The 18,634-nt window shown below is 42.7% G+C and overlaps 1 protein-coding gene across 1 annotated transcript; it reads left to right on the top strand.

The window, feature by feature from the left end:
* Positions 1–250: 250 nt before the first annotated feature.
* zdhhc16a (zinc finger DHHC-type palmitoyltransferase 16a) lies at positions 251–11,267 on the top strand. The gene is made up of 11 exons (XM_036547078.1): positions 251–363; positions 4,290–4,537; positions 5,145–5,339; positions 5,486–5,574; positions 5,737–5,765; positions 6,588–6,721; positions 7,333–7,428; positions 9,213–9,298; positions 9,642–9,765; positions 10,391–10,461; positions 10,673–11,267. Exons 2-11 carry the CDS (start codon positions 4,298–4,300, stop codon positions 10,773–10,775), a joined length of 1,167 nt encoding a protein of 388 aa, XP_036402971.1. The 5' UTR covers positions 251–363; positions 4,290–4,297; the 3' UTR covers positions 10,776–11,267.
* Positions 11,268–18,634: the final 7,367 nt, after the last annotated feature.

The following is an 18,634-nucleotide window of genomic DNA, read 5'->3' as shown; positions in this document are numbered from 1 at the left end:
ACCAAGTACTGGACAAACAAGTCTTTACGACCTTTACTTTAAGATAATTATGATTAATATTTTTCATTAAAATTATATAGATGCTGGATAGTGTAGTTAGAGCACAGATACTACAGGGAGGCAAGGGGAACTGAGCTGTCTCTTCCGGAAGTAAATAATTTGCGCGAGACCCTCCGCTCTCTGAAAAAAACTTCAATTCCCATATTCTCGCTTTGTAGTGGCCCTGCGCAGTATGAGGGACAGTAGAAGAGCTAAAGGGCAGCACCACTGTATTGTCACCGCAATCTCAAGAGATTAAACACTTCCGAAGGATATCATGGCTTGAGCTGCTGCCTAGAACTGCCGGTGGTCCATTAGAGCTAAGTGAGTATATATTTGACTGTGTGTATGTGTGAATTCATGATACCGCAGTGATGGGTTGGATTTTCTGTCGTTTTCATGGTTAATAGAATTGAGGCGAAAAACAAAGATTTTGGGACAACTGAAATTTACACAAAGTATCAGATAATATAAAATAACAAAACTATATTCATTTTAAATCATAATATGATTAAAATGGGATAACTTGCTGCTTTGACTTATTCTCTCCACCATGAGCCGAGGAAAATAAGTCACTCGCTTTAAAGCCATAATCTTTTTGCTGCTCCCTGGCGATTAAAACGTTTTGTTATGGCAGTGAATGGGGGGATGGGATGGCAACAAATCAGTGAAAGTCTGAACGCGATTGCACGAGTAAAGAATATCCATTTTGCTTCAAATTGCTTCAAAAAACTGGAACGATGCATCGTACTGTAATAGTAACCGAATATTTATTTCCTAGGGAGAGGACGTTGATCTTTACTATTTGATGTTACACCCTCATGGCGTTGGTTTTATAGGAATGTTGACAATCCAGTACGGCTGCCAAATTGAGCGGGGTGGTTACTCAGACCTTACTCAGAAATATTTGAATTGGGAGAGGATGTTTTACATGCTTGTTTAAAAGTGTATATTAAGACAGCAAGAAAATGTAGCTAGTTATAATTTATATAAACAAAATATCTCAGATAGCCTGCGGTAATGTCATGGATTTACCGTTCGTGCCCTGCGGACTTAAGATGGCACAATTCATTCATTTGGTCATAATGATTTCGCGTTGAATGCTTTAAAACAAAATCCCCATGTAGACTGTATAGTAAATGACAAAAACACGAGTATAACTACATATGAATAATCGTTTAATGAAATTTTCAGACAGGTTCCATTGATAAATGCTGATTTGGCAGAATTTAGTTGTTTGTAGAATATGGGGATTAAAAATTGTGCCTTCATTCTTTCAAATGGAGGGATTGGGTCACAATCTGGGGAAGGACTAATCCTGAGTCAGAGAGAATTGGCAGAGGAGTGGCTGGCCAGCGTGAGCCTTTGTGAGCTCTATTGAAGCTCTCTGACTCAGACTGAAGATCAGGGTGATCCCAGAAAACAAATGGAAGTTGGTCGTTTTTACATGGTTATGGTGACAGTATTATATAGTAGTAGTATAAACTAGAGGGTCCTTCCTTTAGACTGCATGATAAATGGTGATGCTGAACCACACATACATTTGCTTACCTTTGCATTTGCATTCATTTTGGTTCAATAGCATCTTCCACTGTGCAGCTCACCTTTACCCCACAGTCCTCTCGGTTTGTCATTAGTAGTGTGCAACCACTGCTACGCAAGTTCAACAAAGATTTTGAAATGGAAAATTTCCGATCAACACAGTTACAGGCTCAGATGTGCTTTGGCAAGGTGAAGACAGTACAGAAAGACTATTCTAAAACATACACACTCTGACTTTTGCTCTTTAACATGACTTAAGTTACTGTTGGTCAGAGCAGAAGTGTCAAGCACACTACTAATGGATCTTTTTTTTAAACCCTATTAGATTAGTTGTCACTGTGTGCAGATATACAGGTATCCAACAATGGCAAAATATCACAACACCATAGATTAAGTATGGTTTCAGTGACCACTGAAGTGGTTATTCCTAGAAAACAGTATGAGGCTGATGCATATTTGTTCTTAAAATTGAAATTGCAACTGTGTGTGTGTGTATGTATGTATGTGTATGTATGTATGTGTATGTGTGTGTGTGTGTGTGTGCGCAAAGTAACATTGATGTTTTAGATTGACATATTTAGTCTGCAGAGAAAGTGTCTTGATCTTGTGATCAGTATTTTCTATCGGTGAATATGGTATCATTAAGCATGTAGCAAATTCAGTACTACCAGCTACTGGCAATGTTGCTATGAGGATTGTCACTTGATAAGGTCTTCAGCCTAAAGTTTGTAAGTGTATATATGCCCAAAGAGTAAATCTACTCCGGATTGCTGTCTGTAGTAGACTGTAAGTAGATTTTAAGTAGACTTTGAGCTGAGTTGATCCTGGGTTCTGGGGCAGTACATGGGCAAGTGCATGCCTATCAGTAGCACCGCAGGTACGTGACACCACCAATTCACTGTTAGTTCCACTGTCATCAGCATTGATGGAGGAAGACACTTGTAAAGTAGACTTCCTAGAATGCAGTGGATGTGATGTCCCCCATTCCACACCTTGATCCTGAAAGGCTGCTTAGGTTTTAATGCCACAGGTATCACCTGGATGAGACGTGTGTCCTGGCAACAAGAGGACGAGAGCAGCGACCTGCGGCCTTATCGGGGCCATCGGGGGTGCTTGTCACAGCAGCCGCCAGGTGTAGGAGCAGAAAGGTCAGGAAGCAACACCGTTCCCAGCTCCGGGCTAATGCATACAGCACACCGGAGAGCAGCCTCCACTGAGGTTGTCACGGAGACTGTCCATCCATTGAACATACATTGAACCAGTTGGGTCTGGGTTGTTCTTGTTTGGACTGAGTGTATTGCGACGGAAAGCTCTGTGGATGCCCTGCGTGACACTCACAGTGAGGTCCAAGGATGCTGGAAAATGGACTGGCTTTGTCTTAAAATTGTGTCTGTGGGTGTCCTGTGCTGTAGCACTTGCACACTAATCCCCATGTTAACCTCCCAGAGCTAACGTTGTCTGCATGTTGTGTCTCAGCTTTACTCCAGCTGGTAAATAACGCTTGTAGTGTATGATGGGAAATGAAACCTGCCACTGTATTTCTTCAAAGCGTTTGCACAGCTATGCAAAACCAAAACGGTTCAGTCGCGGCTTTCCTTCCTGTTGGCATTATTGCCTTTCCATCACTCTATCCAGGCAGCTTGGAGCGATCGCATTCTCCCCCAGCGTAATTAGCTTACAGGAGAAACGGCGGGCGGGGTGGCACCCAGCCAGCCCCATGTTTGGGTGCCACATGAATCATTCATTGGCAACACTCTCGGAGAATCCATCCAAGGTTTCGAAGTAGCCGTGTAACTAATACTCACTTTCAGTAAGTAATCCCGGTGCTCGGATGTCCACCTATTTTTGTCTTTGATGAACGACTTTGGCGGTGCATCTTAAAGTAATTTCAAGGAGGGCGGTATCCGACAGGTGTATGGTCCATGAAATTAAGAAGGGGTCTTGAGAACACGGAGATTGGATTGTATGTGCTCTCATTACCTGAAAGTGTGTAAGGGCATACCTTCTTCCCTTCGGTTATAAAGCACCCTTTTGTTCTCGATAAAACAGGTAGGTTTGTTTTCATCTGCATGTGTGCTGCTCTGTTGGGATAAAAGAGTACTCATGTCTGAATTGTCCGGCTGCAGTGCTGGTTCGTTTTGGTTGATAGTTTATTGGAGAAGTAAGGACCGATAGTCTTTGGATGCATCTGTTGGAGACAGGAATAAAGGTCTGACACAGTGTTTGGGTGCATCTGTTTCAGGGGGGATGTAAGGTTTGATGTAGTGTTTGGATGTGTGTTCTAGGGGGATGTAAGGTCTGATAGAGTCTCTGGATATGTCTGTATGGGGAGTGTATGGTCTAATACTTTCTCTGAATGTGTCTGTATGGGGAGGATGTAAGGTCTGACACAGTTTCTGAATGTGTCTGTTTCAGGGGGGTGTAAGGACTGATACCGTCTTTGGATGTGTCAGGTCTGATGCAGTGTTTGGCTGTGGCTTTCATGGGGATGTCAGGTCTGATGCAGTCTCTGGATGTGTCTGTATCAGAGGGGACGTCAGGTCTGATGCAGTCTCTGGATGTGTCTGTATTAGAGGGGACGTCAGGTCTGATGCAGTCTCTGGATATGTCTGTGTCAGAGGGGACGTCAGGTCTGATGCAGTCTCTGGATATGTCTGTGTCAGAGGGGACGTCAGGTCTGATGCAGTCTCTGGATGTCTCTCTTCCAGGGGGGCAAATGCACAGTCGGAGACAGGTCTTCTCCAGCGTCATGCGTTTGTTCCTGCGGTGGTTCCGGCTGTGCCCGAGGCGGGGCCGCGTCCGGCTGCCCAGGAGGCTGCGGGAGCTGTGGGGCTACAGCAGGCTGCTGCTCAAATCCCTCTACTTCAACACCCTCACCAACTCCGATGTGGTCATGGACTGCCTCTTCGAGCCTGTCTTCTGGATGGTCGACCATCTCACGCGCTGGTTTGGAGTGGTAAGTCAGTGTTGCGGCTATAGAAAATTCACTGCCCCGAATAAGCGAGGTTTCTTTTCTTCTGGGTACATTTTGGGAGGTAAAAATTGCACCTTTCATCCCTGGATGTTTAATGATGTATTCATTATAGCAGGTCATAGGTGAAGCAGGCCCCTCATACTGGCCAAAAATTCAAAGCTGATCCACTGAGATGTGGTGTTCAAATGACAGGAGTTACGAGATTCGGACCTGGACTAGTGCCAGACCACTTCCCTGGGTAGTTAGCAAACCAGTTTGTCTCTGTAAAATAAATGACTATGCTTTAATGATAGCTTATTACCTTGTCTTTGTTGAGACAAATCAGTCCGAGAAGAAAACAGACTTGCCAGTCTAGGTTGCTGTAGCATCACTGGATAACATTGCATTGCATTTAGAGACACCCAGAGGAACGTACATAGCTCGTAATTCTATAGGTTATCCAACAAGCAGCCTTTGGGTTACAGGCCCTGCTCCTTACCAGTACATGCATGCTGCTGCCCTGGTAGACCATAGGTAGGTTGATCCAAGCCAAATAAGTGGACTTCCAAGTCAGTGTTCATGACTGTGCCCTTCATCCTGCCTCCCCTAGGTGTTTGTCTGCCTGGTGGTGGTGCTCACCAGCTCCATCCTGTTCATCGCCTACTTCTGCCTCCTTCCCATGGTCCTCCACACCTACTCCACGGCATGGATTGTGTGGCATGTCTGCTATGGCCACTGGAACCTGGTGATGATCGTCTTCCACTATTACAAAGCCACCAAAACCTCTCCTGGTCATCCTCCACAGGCAAGGAGAACACCAAACGCCACGACTTCTGGAAAGCGTGAAGCGATCCTTAAGCCAGAGTGGTCAAATAAGAGCGAATAAGGAATGCTGGGGAAAGTATGGATTTGTGAGAAGGTTTCACATTAGCTGCTGTTTTTTTTTTCTAGATGAAAACTGATGTGCCAGCAGTGTCCATCTGCAAGAAATGTATCATTCCCAAACCAGCCAGAACCCACCACTGTGGTATCTGCAACACGTAAGCACCTTTCAGTATTCAAACAGGGAGGAAAAGCCAAAGGAACATCAATGGAGATCGATGTTTAAAGGTTCTTGGTTTACATTAACACACTGGGGATATGTTTAGTGCTGTTAAACAATTTTGCTGCATCTCTGCATAACTCCTTCTTTCCATTTACAGTTGCATACTGAAAATGGACCACCACTGCCGTATCCTTTTCATGGAGACCAAAGCAAAGATGACGAAAATGCTGTCTTAAGTTTTTATTAGCTCACTTTCACTCCTTGCATAAATCAAAGAGCGGATCAAGAATGAGAGGGAGTTTCCAGTGCTTACCGTAGATCATCTCACAAAAGGAGCTGCGCTACATTATTTATCTGCTAAGTAAATCAATAATGTATCGCATCTCCTTTTGTGAGATGGTCTGAGGAGTGGAAATTCCATGTCACTCTTGACTGGGTTTAGCTGTGAGACAAACAAGGTAAATTAATTCAACAAAGGGTTTTTTGTCAGGTTTTTGAACCAGGGTGTCTGGAAGTCTCTTGTTTTTGTCCAGGTTCTTTCTGTTTTTATATGTTGCATGAAATGCTTTGTGCTTTAGGTCATCACACCTATTATAACGGCCAAACATGTTTTCCATGCATGTCAGCAACTTTCAGCTACATTCATTTATTGGTCTGAAGTTATATATTTGGTGTATTCTTGCTATAAATTATACTGTGCTACTTTTATTAGTATTCACACACTGAGTTCACATTTGCCAGATTTCTCGAACATTTTCTTTAAAAGTATTCTTCACCAGAATTCAGTTACCTGTTTTGTTTTACCTTGCTGCTGCCACCAACCACCAGGAAATATTTGAAGTACTGTTCTGAATTTTGGGATAACAGTTATTCTGGGTTGGAAAGCATCACATGATTTTGAAAGGAGTCTTTCAAAGCAGTTCCAGTGAATTGTTGTATTATTGTTTTTATAGTTAGACTTTTGCATACAGATAGCAGCTGCTTTGTCCTTAACTGCCTCCTCCCCAGCCTGGCTGAACAACTGTGTAGGCCACTTTAACCACCGCTACTTCTTCTCCTTTTGCCTCTACATGACCCTGGGCTGCGTGTACTGCAGCATCAGCGGCCGCAACATGTTCATCGACGCATACAACGCCATAGAGGTGAGGCCCACGTCCCTTCCCTCGCCAATAGAGGAAGCAGCACCAGCTCCCTCCACTTTCTTTGATGACAGTCCTACCACTAGACGCTTGGGTCTTTCATAGAGCAGGCAAAATGCTGCAGAATCTGTGGGTTATGTAGAATATGAGGGTTCAGAAGGTACACCATGCTTGTGGTGTTTACTTAAATTTCAAAAACACCATTGGGATTTCACACCTTGTCTTAAGTTCAGTTCTTGAACAGTACTGTAGCAGAATAGCCTGGTGGAACATTAATGTGGTGTTTCCAACTTGTGGTGCTTTCAAATTCTGGGGTTCATTTTCCAATGATGAATGACCTTTTCCAGAAGATGTGAAGTGCTAATTGTATGTTAAAGCACTGATGCCGTGTCTGTGAACAGGTGCCTATTTAGGACGCAAGTCATTTTATAATGGAATGAATTTTAAGTAATGATACTGGACAGAGTGCAGACCCCATCCATCCCCACTCTTCCCTACCCTGACAGTTTCTGCCCCTTTTGCCCACGCCTTCCTCTCTCCTCCACGAATGAGTGGGTGGGTGGGCGGGACTGGCACCATTGACCCGTCCCTCTATCTTTGCATTGCTCCAATAGCACTTCAAGAGCTTGGACGTGGAGAAGCAGGGGGTGCCTGTGACGGGGGTGGGTTTGCTCATAGGCATCCTGCCCCCGGGATCCATGACTGGGCAGGTAGTACAGGGACCCTGCAGTTCACTGAACAGTGCCCCCCCTTGGAACCGATGGACCTTGGAACTCATGCTCAAACATCATTTGTGCATGAACATAAACCAGGGGTGTCCAAACCTCTCCTGGAGGGCCACTTGTCCTGCATGTTTTAGATCTCTCCCTGCTCCAACACAGCTGATTCAAATGATCAGTTTGTTATTCAGTAGCTTCAGGAGTTCTTTATGAATTGATCATTTGAATCAGCTGTGCAGGGAGAGATCTAAAACATGCACGACAAGTGGCCCTCCAGGAGAGGTTTGGACACCCCTGACATAAACCTCACCAAGTCACAAACCCCTTCCCCACCCCACTCTCTTAAGCAAACCTTTTAATTAGAGGGAGAATTCTAACTGCCTTTTTTAATTGCATGTGTTCAAATTGAAGGAAATAGTATGTCTAACACAGTTTGACAGAGCACTGTGCCTTTGTACTTTGCTTCGGCATAAAGAATATGCTGCTGAAAAGTACAGAGGTGCCATCTCGGATTGCAGTGAAGAAAAAAGTTATAGCATCTTTGTGGTGCAGAGTTCAACATGTGGGAGCAGTTCTGGTTTAATTAATATTGCATTTCCGCCATGTTGGCTTTTTAAGCATTGAAGCCATTTTGTCTTGTTTTTGTCTCTCACTTTGTGAGCGTAATAAAATATTTTGTGACCAGAGCCACAGAAAATTATATAATGTTCAATACATACATAGTATGGTTGTTTGTTTTATTTGAGAGGTCTCCTCAATTTTAAGAGTAGTTAACTGGTTAAATTATAGCCATTGAAAACAGCAGTTGTGCACTTCTCAGTCAGGCTAAATGAACCATGTTAACCGTGAGAAGCGTTTTGCATTTGCTGTATTTTTGTATTGAGTATTTCAGCATTTCCTTTTCCTCCCTGGTATTACATTACATTGCATTTGCTTAGCAGACAATCTTATCAAGAGCTAGCACACATAGGTTATAATTTTCACATTTTGCCAATATGTTTAATATATTGACACAGCTGGATATTTGCTGAGGCAATTTGGGTTGAGTGCTTGCCCAAGTACAAACCAGCAAATCAGCAACCTTGTGTCAGTTGTCCTGCTCCTTACCCCTGCTTGACACTACTACCAACTGTACAACACACTGCTGCCCTTATAGCCCTGGCCTTGTGTTCTGTGTTTCGGTTACGAGAAACGTGCTGTTCAGTGGGATTGCAGTGGCCTGCTCTATTAGCTGACCTAGATGTGTTTAACTAGAAATGTGACTTTCTGCCCCTAGTGTCTTTGTTTTGTATTAACCCCTTGCCTTCATTAGGGTGACTTAGAGCTCAGCATTATCTACAAGTTTAAATGTGCGTAAGAACGTGCGGTCACTGGGTTTGTGCTAAAACTGACACAGAGTACCGCTGTTTGACAGTGCTGTTTTGGCTGTGCTGGTTTGTTGGTGGACATTTAAGCTCCTTGCTAACCTTTTTGCTGTGAACCTTTTTGGGATCAAATTGGCAATATGAATGAGAATGCATTACTGTAGACAGCATTAAAAAGGAACAGTCAACAAGGACAGTTCTTAAGGATTGATAATGTTGAAAGCGATAGTATCGTTGGAAAAGAACAAGTTTAGCTTTTTTTAGGCTAACATTAATCATGCTTCCGCATTTCCAACTCACTTCAAAAACAGTAGACACCCAGACTGGAACAGTAAGGCTAAGCCAGGAATGGGACACTGAACAGAAGCATTTCTCAACTGTCATCTTTTTTAAAATTTTTTTTCTCCCTAGAGTTACTATCAGACATCACCGCCTCCCTTCACCTTCAGGGACAAAATGTTCCATAAGAGTATTATTTACATGTGGGTGCTTACAAGGTAAGACATCTGTCTATCAGCTTCTGATATTCAGTATCCAGTATCAGCATTCTCTTAAGATAAACAAAAACCATTACCGCTTCTGATAAATCAGTTCAACTGTTAAAATCTAGGTACCACTGGCCATGTTTTTAGAAAAGATGTACCTGTTCAGAATCTATGTAATGAACAGTGATGGTTGAGTTATTAATTTTTAGCGTTGTATTTACTTGGAAATACATACAGGGGCTTTTGAGAAGTTGAAACCTGGCATCACACCTCAGCCACAAGGACTGATGACTTGGTAGATCACTGAAATGCCTTGTGGGTATTGTTGGTTTTTCACTCTCTTGCCTCCCCACAGCACGGTGGCGCTAGCATTGGGTGGCCTAACCTTGTGGCACGCGGTGCTCATATCCCGGGGTGAGACCAGCATTGAGAGACATATCAATGGCAAAGAGACTCGGCGCATGCAGAAAAAGGGCAAGGTGAGGCCTTGGCATAGCACAAATGTAGGACAAACTACACAGAATACACATTTTGCTCTACCGCTCTGCCATTAACAATAACCAAATGCAATTCTGTCATTGTGTTCCAATATTACAGTGCCATTTTTATTATACATATGGACTTTCCAGTGCAATGGAGGATAAAGGGCCTATCATATTAGATAAAATAAAATGCGAGGAAAAAGTTAGTTATGTTTAAGCATATGTAAGTGCCTGGGGGTACTCATGATAAGTCCAGCTAAACAGTCATGGTGTTTTGTGAGGGTCCCTCACAGGAAAGCTCTGGATGTAAATATCAGCTGGAACAATGCAGCTTAACCTTAAAGCAGGGTGCTGGGATAGTGACTGTTGTATCTGTGTAAAAGTAGAGCATGCTAACATATGCATGTAAGCTGTCAATCTGTCTGGTCGGAATAGGGCTGTTTCACAGTGTGCAAGGTACATGAAAAGAGCACAATCTCTTGTGCAAGCTGCACAAAGCACAATTCACCATCGCAGTGACTCCCGTCTGCAGCACAAATGCCTGCTGTTCCTTTGAAATGTGTGAAGCTGCAACAGCAGCAGCTGCTCAGGGGAGTTAAACCCGCGTCTTTCTTCTTTCCAGGTTTTCCGAAATCCGTTTAATTATGGGCGACTGAACAACTGGAAGGTGTTCTTTGGTGTCGAAAAAAGGAGGTGAGCCCCATTCGGTGACAGTCAGGGCAGGGAAAGGTAATCAGAGACGTAGGCAAGAAGTAGAGAGGGGATAGTGTACGGAAGCCTAACACTTTGCCTAATGAATGTCTACCACACGCTGCTAATGCTAATGCTAGCACCTGAGTCTCAGCAATTTCTTGTTTAGAGGTGCTTAGACATATTCTGACTGGTCTGTTCCTCTCTCCCGCAGTCACTGGCTGACTCGAGTTCTCCTGCCTTCTGGCCACGCCCCCTACGGGGATGGGTTAACCTGGGACTTCTATCCGCACAAAAAAGATATGATGGCTATCTAACGGCCCATGGAGGGGCCGCTGCTCCCCAGAGCACCTTCCCAGCCCCCCTGAGGCCATGCAACGCAGGGGGCGGGCCAGCATCAGCCAACCTGGGTTTGTGGAGCCCAAGCGGCACCCTCTGCAAAGGCAGAAGTTTACCTAAAGAGACGACTGACCTCATGAAAAGCTACTGAAAACGTCTGAGCTCCCCCTGTTTCCTCCTTCCTGTGTCATGCTGTTCTGTTGGGCATGTCTTGGGTGTGTCCACTCTACCTTGATGTGAGAGGTGTCTTTGTGCACTCTTTGTTTTCCTAGTGCTGAATCACAATGGCTCGTGACAGGACTTGGTTACCGCTATTAACTGTATCTGGCAACGGGAAGGTGTTCTGCATCACGGGTGGGAGGGGTCCCCTGTGACAGCTTGAAGGAGGGGCAAAAGCTGATTGGTGCCATGACTTGAGGCCCCGCCTTCAGAAGCAATAAAGGAGTCGACGAAAATTGCCGGCAGCTACACTGACTGCCATAATATCACTAATAAGCAGAGCTGTGCTCCGCTGGAAACTCACTAGATATTTGTACTTGTGTATTTGATTAAATGAAATGACTTTTTTTAAAATGACACTGTTAAGTTTATGTATTTATTTACAATTGGAAACTATAGGCTGTGTAGACAGAGCATATCTCTTTTTTGCACAAAAAATGACTTGAGACATGGATATTGAAATTGCATTATCCTGGAAAAATAACCTCACTGACAAGTTCCGTTACAGATGTTGAAATACATTTTCAAAACCTTGACAATGATTTTTGTGAGACTTTATATAAGTGATTGACAGAAATTGTTCAAATGAAAATATAAATAGGCTCCAGGTTGGTTAAATGCATGAACACATTCATTTGTCATACACAGAAATGAAACCAGATTTTGGGGAAAAAAGTCTGACTTCACAAAACATAGTTATTTTTCACACCAATTGGAATTATAATAATTATAATTATTATTTAAAAACCTGCAGTACTTCATTTACCTCTTGTATTTAACTGGCTCTGACTGATGGTGTCGTTATTTTGATGTGAAGAAAAAGCGCTCAGGAGTATTTCTGGTGACTGGTATTCAGTCTGTCATTCAATAATACGGCACCTCTGGATCTACCTTGATTGGGGATCATTTTTGTTACAGTTCACTCATGATGTTAATACATTCTAGATTGGGTTTACTGTGTCACTTGGTCCACATTGGTTGGGCAGTGAGGTGGGTCTCAAGGAAGCCTTTGTGATACTTTAAAATCTCATTTTAAAGGTCAGTGGTGACAGTGGTGAAAGGTCAGGAGACAAGGCCACATTGGTTATAGCTCAGAAGGACCTGGACTCTAGACGCCCCCCCTGGCATATAGTCAGTTTCTGCCAAGTAGATTCAGTATGATAGAGCTGGTTCATTACAGGGACCTGGACAGTAAAGCTTGCAACTTGGTATACACTGTCCTTCCAACAGCCAACAGTCTTTTAATACTTTATTACAGACACAAACTCAGCAACTCTTACAATCTTATAGAATATGTTGGGCTTTCCACAGGACATGTCAGTTAACCAGCCAATTTAACATTCATTATTCAGTCCTAATTCCTCTGAATGTGTATTTTACACAACTGCTGTCACCTTCATATATATATACTGATTGCATGATTCAATAGTAACACTTTGGTTTGCATCCTCTGAGCTGGTTTTATTTTGACTGAAGCCTGTTAATTGAAGAGGTTTACTGGAGTTAGGTAATTGTATATTTTTCTTATGTGGTGAAAAATCCCCAGTCTTAGACATGATGTCAATCTCACTCCTCCAGTTTTCCAGCAGGGGGCAGTACATGAACACACATACTCAACCCTTGAAAAGACATTAACTTAAAGGGCATCTAAGACCATTCTGTGGGAGATAAACATTTTTAAACATGTTATCTGTATTTCTTTCAGAATGGGATTGTGTGAAAGAACATTGCACATTTTTGACCAGTCCAGCAGAGAACCTAGCCATGGAAGTATTAAAAAATTGAGATTTTTTAGCCATGTTGTAAAATGCTGAGACAGGAGGGTCACCAGAAAATATACAATAGCTGATGGTGACCCTCAAAGGGAGTCCATTTACAATTACTTACAGAGAAGGAAGTTGTGATTTTACAAGTCAGTCACAGGCCTGGGCCTGTAAATGATCAAAAGAGAGTAATTGTTTGGCTTTCAGAGTTGTGTGCCTTTCCTCAGCAGAAGCTAGTTCCCTGACCTGCAATTCTGATTGGCTGATAGAGGGTCATATTTGCATTTACATTTAGTCATTTGGCAGATACTTTTATCCAAAGTGACTGTAGCGAAGGGCAAGAGCAGTCACCCCACCCGGCCTTGAACCCGGGTCTACGGGGTACCAACCATGCAACTTTGACTGCGACACCAAAGAGCCTGGCGTTGCAGTCAAAGTCGCATGGTTGGTACCCCGTAGACCTGGGTTCAAGGCCGGGCAGGGCAACTGCTCTCGCCCTTCGGCAGTCAGAGCACATACTCAACCGTAGTGATGGCACTCCGTCACAGTGACTTACAAGTGAGGCAGAGTACAACACAAGCAAAAGCCATACAAGGAGTCACAGTATTAGAAGCTCTGCATGACCAAGTTTCAATACCTGGCCAGACAAGGTACAAGCTAGCTGGTAGAGACCATTAAATATGTTTTTTTTTGGGGGGGGGGGGGGGGTCCTTGGGATCAGATAGTGAACAGGCCTGCCCAGACTCAGGGCCCTGATTGCATCTGCCAGACAGACACTTTTGCCAGTTGTGCTCTTCTGAAAAACACACCTCCTTTCCATCATTCCAAGAATGCAACAAGAGGACGAGTGAGGTGCTGCGCAGTCAGCATGTGATTGCATTTTAATGAAGGTTTGGCTTGTCTCCGTGAGAAACAGTTGGGTCTGCACAGGTTCAGAGATCCATATTGCATCTGGAGTGGCTAACCATGAGTGCAGGATGAGATGAGGAGCCATTTGGTTTCTATAAAGATCAGTGAATCTGCAAAGGTTGGACCCAATCTTGATCACTGGGAGCACAGATAATATACTACTTCCTGTCACATGGCAGTGGCTGAATATGTGAGGGGCAAGAGGGATACAGGCTGGTACGCATAGGTCAGAGTGTGGTAGAAACCCTGTAATATTAAAAATATAAATTATTTTCCATTTTTCAGATCAATCAGGGCTGAGGTACAGTAATCCAAACCATTACCACCAGGGATTCTTCTGCCAGGTATGGATGTAATACAACATAGGAGACATCACCTACCTTTTCATCTGTTATGCATTCTTTCACATATTTGTTATTGTATTTGTATTTTTTAGAACAGTCTCCTGTTTAAACATACTGACAGAAATTGATAAAAAAAAGTTTCACTGATAAATTCAAGTAAAAGCCAAAATATCATATGTAAACAACTTAAGATATGGGACATATTTCATCTAGTTCTGTAAATAAACCAGTGTAACCTGTAATATTCACACCCGGGGTATAACATGAGTCATATGTGAGGGGGGCAGAATCTACAGCAAGTATTCCTTCCTTTTTACCAGCATGGAAGTAATATTGCATCACTGTTTATTTAGTAAGTGTAAGACCTAGATTGTACAGCTCTATGGAAAAATTAGGCCCTGTGCAAATGTTTGATGAGGATGGACCACTTAACAAAGAAATAACTGAGGTTTTCAGAATTCATCAACAACTTAAGAATAGTTAGTATGGTAGATACATATTAGTTCCAGAGATTCCTTTATTTTTATTAGTTTTCCAATATGTTAAAAAATTGGATGTCGAGGTACAGATTCCCACACACACTCATCAGAGGCTATTTGGACAGGACCACTGCAAAGTATCCAACAGAGGGTGATATAGAGCTCTCTGCGATCAAAGATGCAGATTGAGGTGGATTGAACTGTGCTGCCACTGTGAAAATTGAGAGGCTTCAAGCCAAAACTGCAATGTAAATGACCATGCAGCACCAGCACTTGGCTATACTTACTTGTCTGTAGCTTTAGAGTTATAAATATAAAATCAGGACATTAAGATTGCAATGATAACAACTTAAAGGTGCAACACATCAGATGTTTGGCCCTATTTCCACATTCATGGCACAGATGGATTGTGTTTTTATTGTTCTAGACAAGTCTGTCCTGTGGCCATGTGTTTATTATGAATAGGTGTGGTTGACTGCGTTTTCTTCTGACATTTAGCAGTTCCCTGGAAAAGCCGAAAGTACAGCAAGCCAAAGAGGTTCAGAGGGAGTTGAGACAAACAATGTCTTACTCATTCAACTTGTTTTTGGTGTATTTGGGTAGGATAAAATGTGTCATTTCAGTGTTTTCATGGATTTAATAATCTAATTTGGCATGTGGCTTTGACTCCAGTTCAGAACTCTTCCTGTCTCTTTTGTCTGTGAAAGGAAAGACGGCACGAACCTGGACTATAATCTTGGCATAAAAGAAAGAGTACCTGCACAATCAGCCAGAGATATACGACAAAATGAATGTGAGATGGGTTCCCTTGCAGCATACGTCATATTCAGCGCTCTGATTTACAGCCTCGCCATCAAAGGGATGACAGCCGCTCCAATTCTGCGAGTGCCTGAAAAGAGGTGCAAGCCGTCACTTGCAGAAGTTTTGCCGAGCATCGTATCCAGTTCTCAGAGGCAGTGCTGGAAGTCTGGAACAAAGGAGAAGTGCAGAACGGAAATAACCTTGGGGAGAGATGGATTCAAGAGCCGGGCGCGCTGGATGGAATCAGATGAGTAAGCAGCAACTGCAGACAGCAGGCGATGATTCAGTGATTTATAGCGGCCGCCGCCTTCGCCGGGCACTCCTTCCGGAGGGCCCATCAATCCCGCCGCCCCGCTATCTGCCACATGACGCGTCTCGCAGTCAGCTATGTGGAAAGTTGCGTCTGGGCGCCTGTTCCTGGAAGTCCTGCATCTCTCCCCTGAACGAACTGACAGAAAGAACAGAGCGCTGTCTTGTCATGCAGCCAGACCCCTTTTTGCCATGGGTGGGGCTGGAGACAAGGTGTACCTCAAATGAGTAGGTCCAGCGCATTGTGGGATAGGGAATTCAGCCTGCCTGACTTCATAAACAGAAGGCCACAGGTTTCAATATCAGGGTGACTGCTGTTTTTTGTACCCTTGAGTGAGCTACATTAAAATATCTATCTGTAAAAACAGATACTGTGTCAAAAACAAATTAATAGTGATGAATATGCCTTGAACACATTGCCCTGAGCAGGAGGTATTATTTTTACTGAGACATTTTGATGGGATTTTGGAATGCACCTTATGAAAGACAAAAATTACACCCTAGCATGAAACTGAATGAGGTGGTAAACAGAAATGATTTTTGTCTATGTTTCAGTCCTGTCCTAGATCTGCCCACAACTACAGCCCCCATGCCCACACCCCCCAAGCTCCAAGAATACTCTCCGCCCTGAATTCCATGATGCTTATCAGTATGGTGTAGACACAACCCACTACCACACAGAAAATACTGCCATGACTCAGCTGAGGTGTTTTCATATGAACAGCTCACTGCCTAGGGATGGATTGTGCTGTACAGTGATAAATCTTTCCATAGAAAATAAACAATGGTTGTATTGACCTCAGTGAAGCATTTGCATCTGTACAAACACATGTATTCGTTTGAGGTTGAAATGACGGGAGACATTGCCTACATGTAAATATTTTGGGTTTTGCACAGCCAGACAGTAACACAGTAAGACTGGACGGGCTTGTGAAGGATTTAATCTGAAACACCCTGGATTGAGAAATGAATTGAAACTTTCCAGTAATCAACTCATAATAAAAAAATGAGCCATAACATGTCACAGTTAGTCACCACTCATTCCAAATTGCAAATATTGACTCATTTACTTGTCCAATAGCAAGACAATATTAAAAATAAAAAACTCTAGAAATAGCAAAACAGCATGGCCATACATGAAAACATACTGAATAAAACTGCATGTCTACAGTGCAGAGTCTATATGCCTAAAGGATTTTATGCATGGATGATTAAAATAATCTGTGTACAGTAACTATATACACTTCGGACTTGGGCAACACTTCACATCTCAGTGACCTATATAATTACACATGTGAGTGCTAAGTTAATACAGTATTGAGTAAGTAAACCTTGTTAAACATCACTTCTGGTAGGGGAAGTCATAAAAATGTACTGCAGTTACACATTTGCTTACATAATACAGTAGACCTTCACCATTCACTGGGGAAACATTCTAGAGATCCCCACAAACTGGGAAATCCAAACAAAGGGGACTTGGTCCTGTCATAAAACTGCATTGTAATGAGGCTACCAAAAATGAAACACTGGTAGCTCAGAATAATTTTCAGTCGGCTAGACATATTTGCAAGTGGCTCAGAGGCTAAGGTATTCACTTTGAATGCAAACCAGGTGCTACAGCCCAGCTTCAAGCTCCGTTATGTCATTTGCCAACAGTGACTGGAAGCCCAGGCGGTGGAACAAACTGGCTTTGCTCCAATGGGTAAGGGAGAGTTTGTCAGCAGGGTTTCCTCGTCTCTCTGCTCTCAGGCACCCTGCAACTATGAATAAATGGAGCCACACCTATCCTCCAATCACTACTTACTTCACTGCAGTGCACTGTGGGACTTGTGTAAAACATAGGTGCTGTTGGCATGTGAGTGTATTGAAGGATTACATTCACTGTACTAGTGCTCCTACTTGAGTAAAGATTTTTTCCACTGTGACATGAGTTGAACGCACAAATCTGCAATTACAAATGGGATGATTAAGATGAAAATACACAATTTTAAAAAGCAATAGTCCGGAGCAACAAAGAAACACAATACCCAGGTGACAATGAAGCTGTCAGCTAACACACATATGTAAGAGTGTAGGTGTCAATGTACAGCAAGCACCCCTCGTGTGATTCGGCAAAACAGTAAGTGCATGAACATGTGCTTGTATACTGTAATTGCACAGGTGCAGAAAATTCTAAAGTATGACCCAGTCATGTTACATTCTAAATAGTTGTTATAATGCTGTGATGACACATCAGTTAATCACAACGGCATTACATAGATAAATTGACAGTTAAATAGGCTACACATTGCTATGGATAGCTTGGATAGAGAAGAATCAATTCTTTATTCTATGGTTGACAAAAAAAAAAACTCAATTTCCCTTGAACATCCAGGTGCAAAGATGTGTAGACATTGGTGATGGATTTCTCTGTCCAAGCAGTAACATTTGCAGTAATATTTCAAAAAAAAAAAAAAAAACTTTTGTCCAACAATTGGATTCTTTAACAGTGACAAAATATTTCAATAACATGATGTTATAATAAAGAATGGATTTTAAAAAGGCAATGAAAAAGCAAAAACAACTGAATTATACCACAGTAAATTTAGACATGAAAAATATAATCAGAAAGTTACTTTTCAGAAACAATGTCAATAGTGAGAAGTAACAAGGCCTTGATCAACTGATGTGCTAATGTGACGACAATGATCCTTCAGTTTGTTTTCACATAAAAACTAAAATGAACTTAACTTTAACACATGGAACGTTAACAGAAACAGTGTGTTAACAGGACGTGCCAAATTTCCCACCAAAGCCACTGGTGCGAGAGGGTGTAGCACCCTGAAAATAAAGACTTCAGCTTCTCTGAAAATTATGCCATGTCTGATCATATCAGTCTGCATGAGAGGCTTGAACTAAACGAACAGCAGGCAGCTCAGCTTACAGCACGTCTTTGGGCTTTTTTCTATACTAGGATGGAAACATGTTGGGAAAACCATAACGCGGTACAATATTGTGATTAATGCAAATATAA

This window comes from Megalops cyprinoides, chromosome 15 (assembly GCF_013368585.1).
Source record: "Megalops cyprinoides isolate fMegCyp1 chromosome 15, fMegCyp1.pri, whole genome shotgun sequence".
NCBI classification, from domain to species: domain Eukaryota; kingdom Metazoa; phylum Chordata; class Actinopteri; order Elopiformes; family Megalopidae; genus Megalops; species Megalops cyprinoides.
This window is presented reverse-complemented; position numbering and strand designations above follow the sequence as displayed.

Excerpts from the sequence above, each read along its gene's own strand:
- zdhhc16a (XM_036547078.1), top strand. The coding sequence starts at position 4,298 with ATGCACAGTCGGAGACAGGTCTTCTCCAGCGTCATGCGTTTGTTCCTG. Across the intron at positions 5,575-5,736 it reads CACTGTGGTATCTGCAACAC|TTGCATACTGAAAATGGACC; the intron begins GTAAGCACCTTT and ends TTCCATTTACAG. Across the intron at positions 7,429-9,212 it reads CGGGATCCATGACTGGGCAG|AGTTACTATCAGACATCACC; the intron begins GTAGTACAGGGA and ends TTTTCTCCCTAG.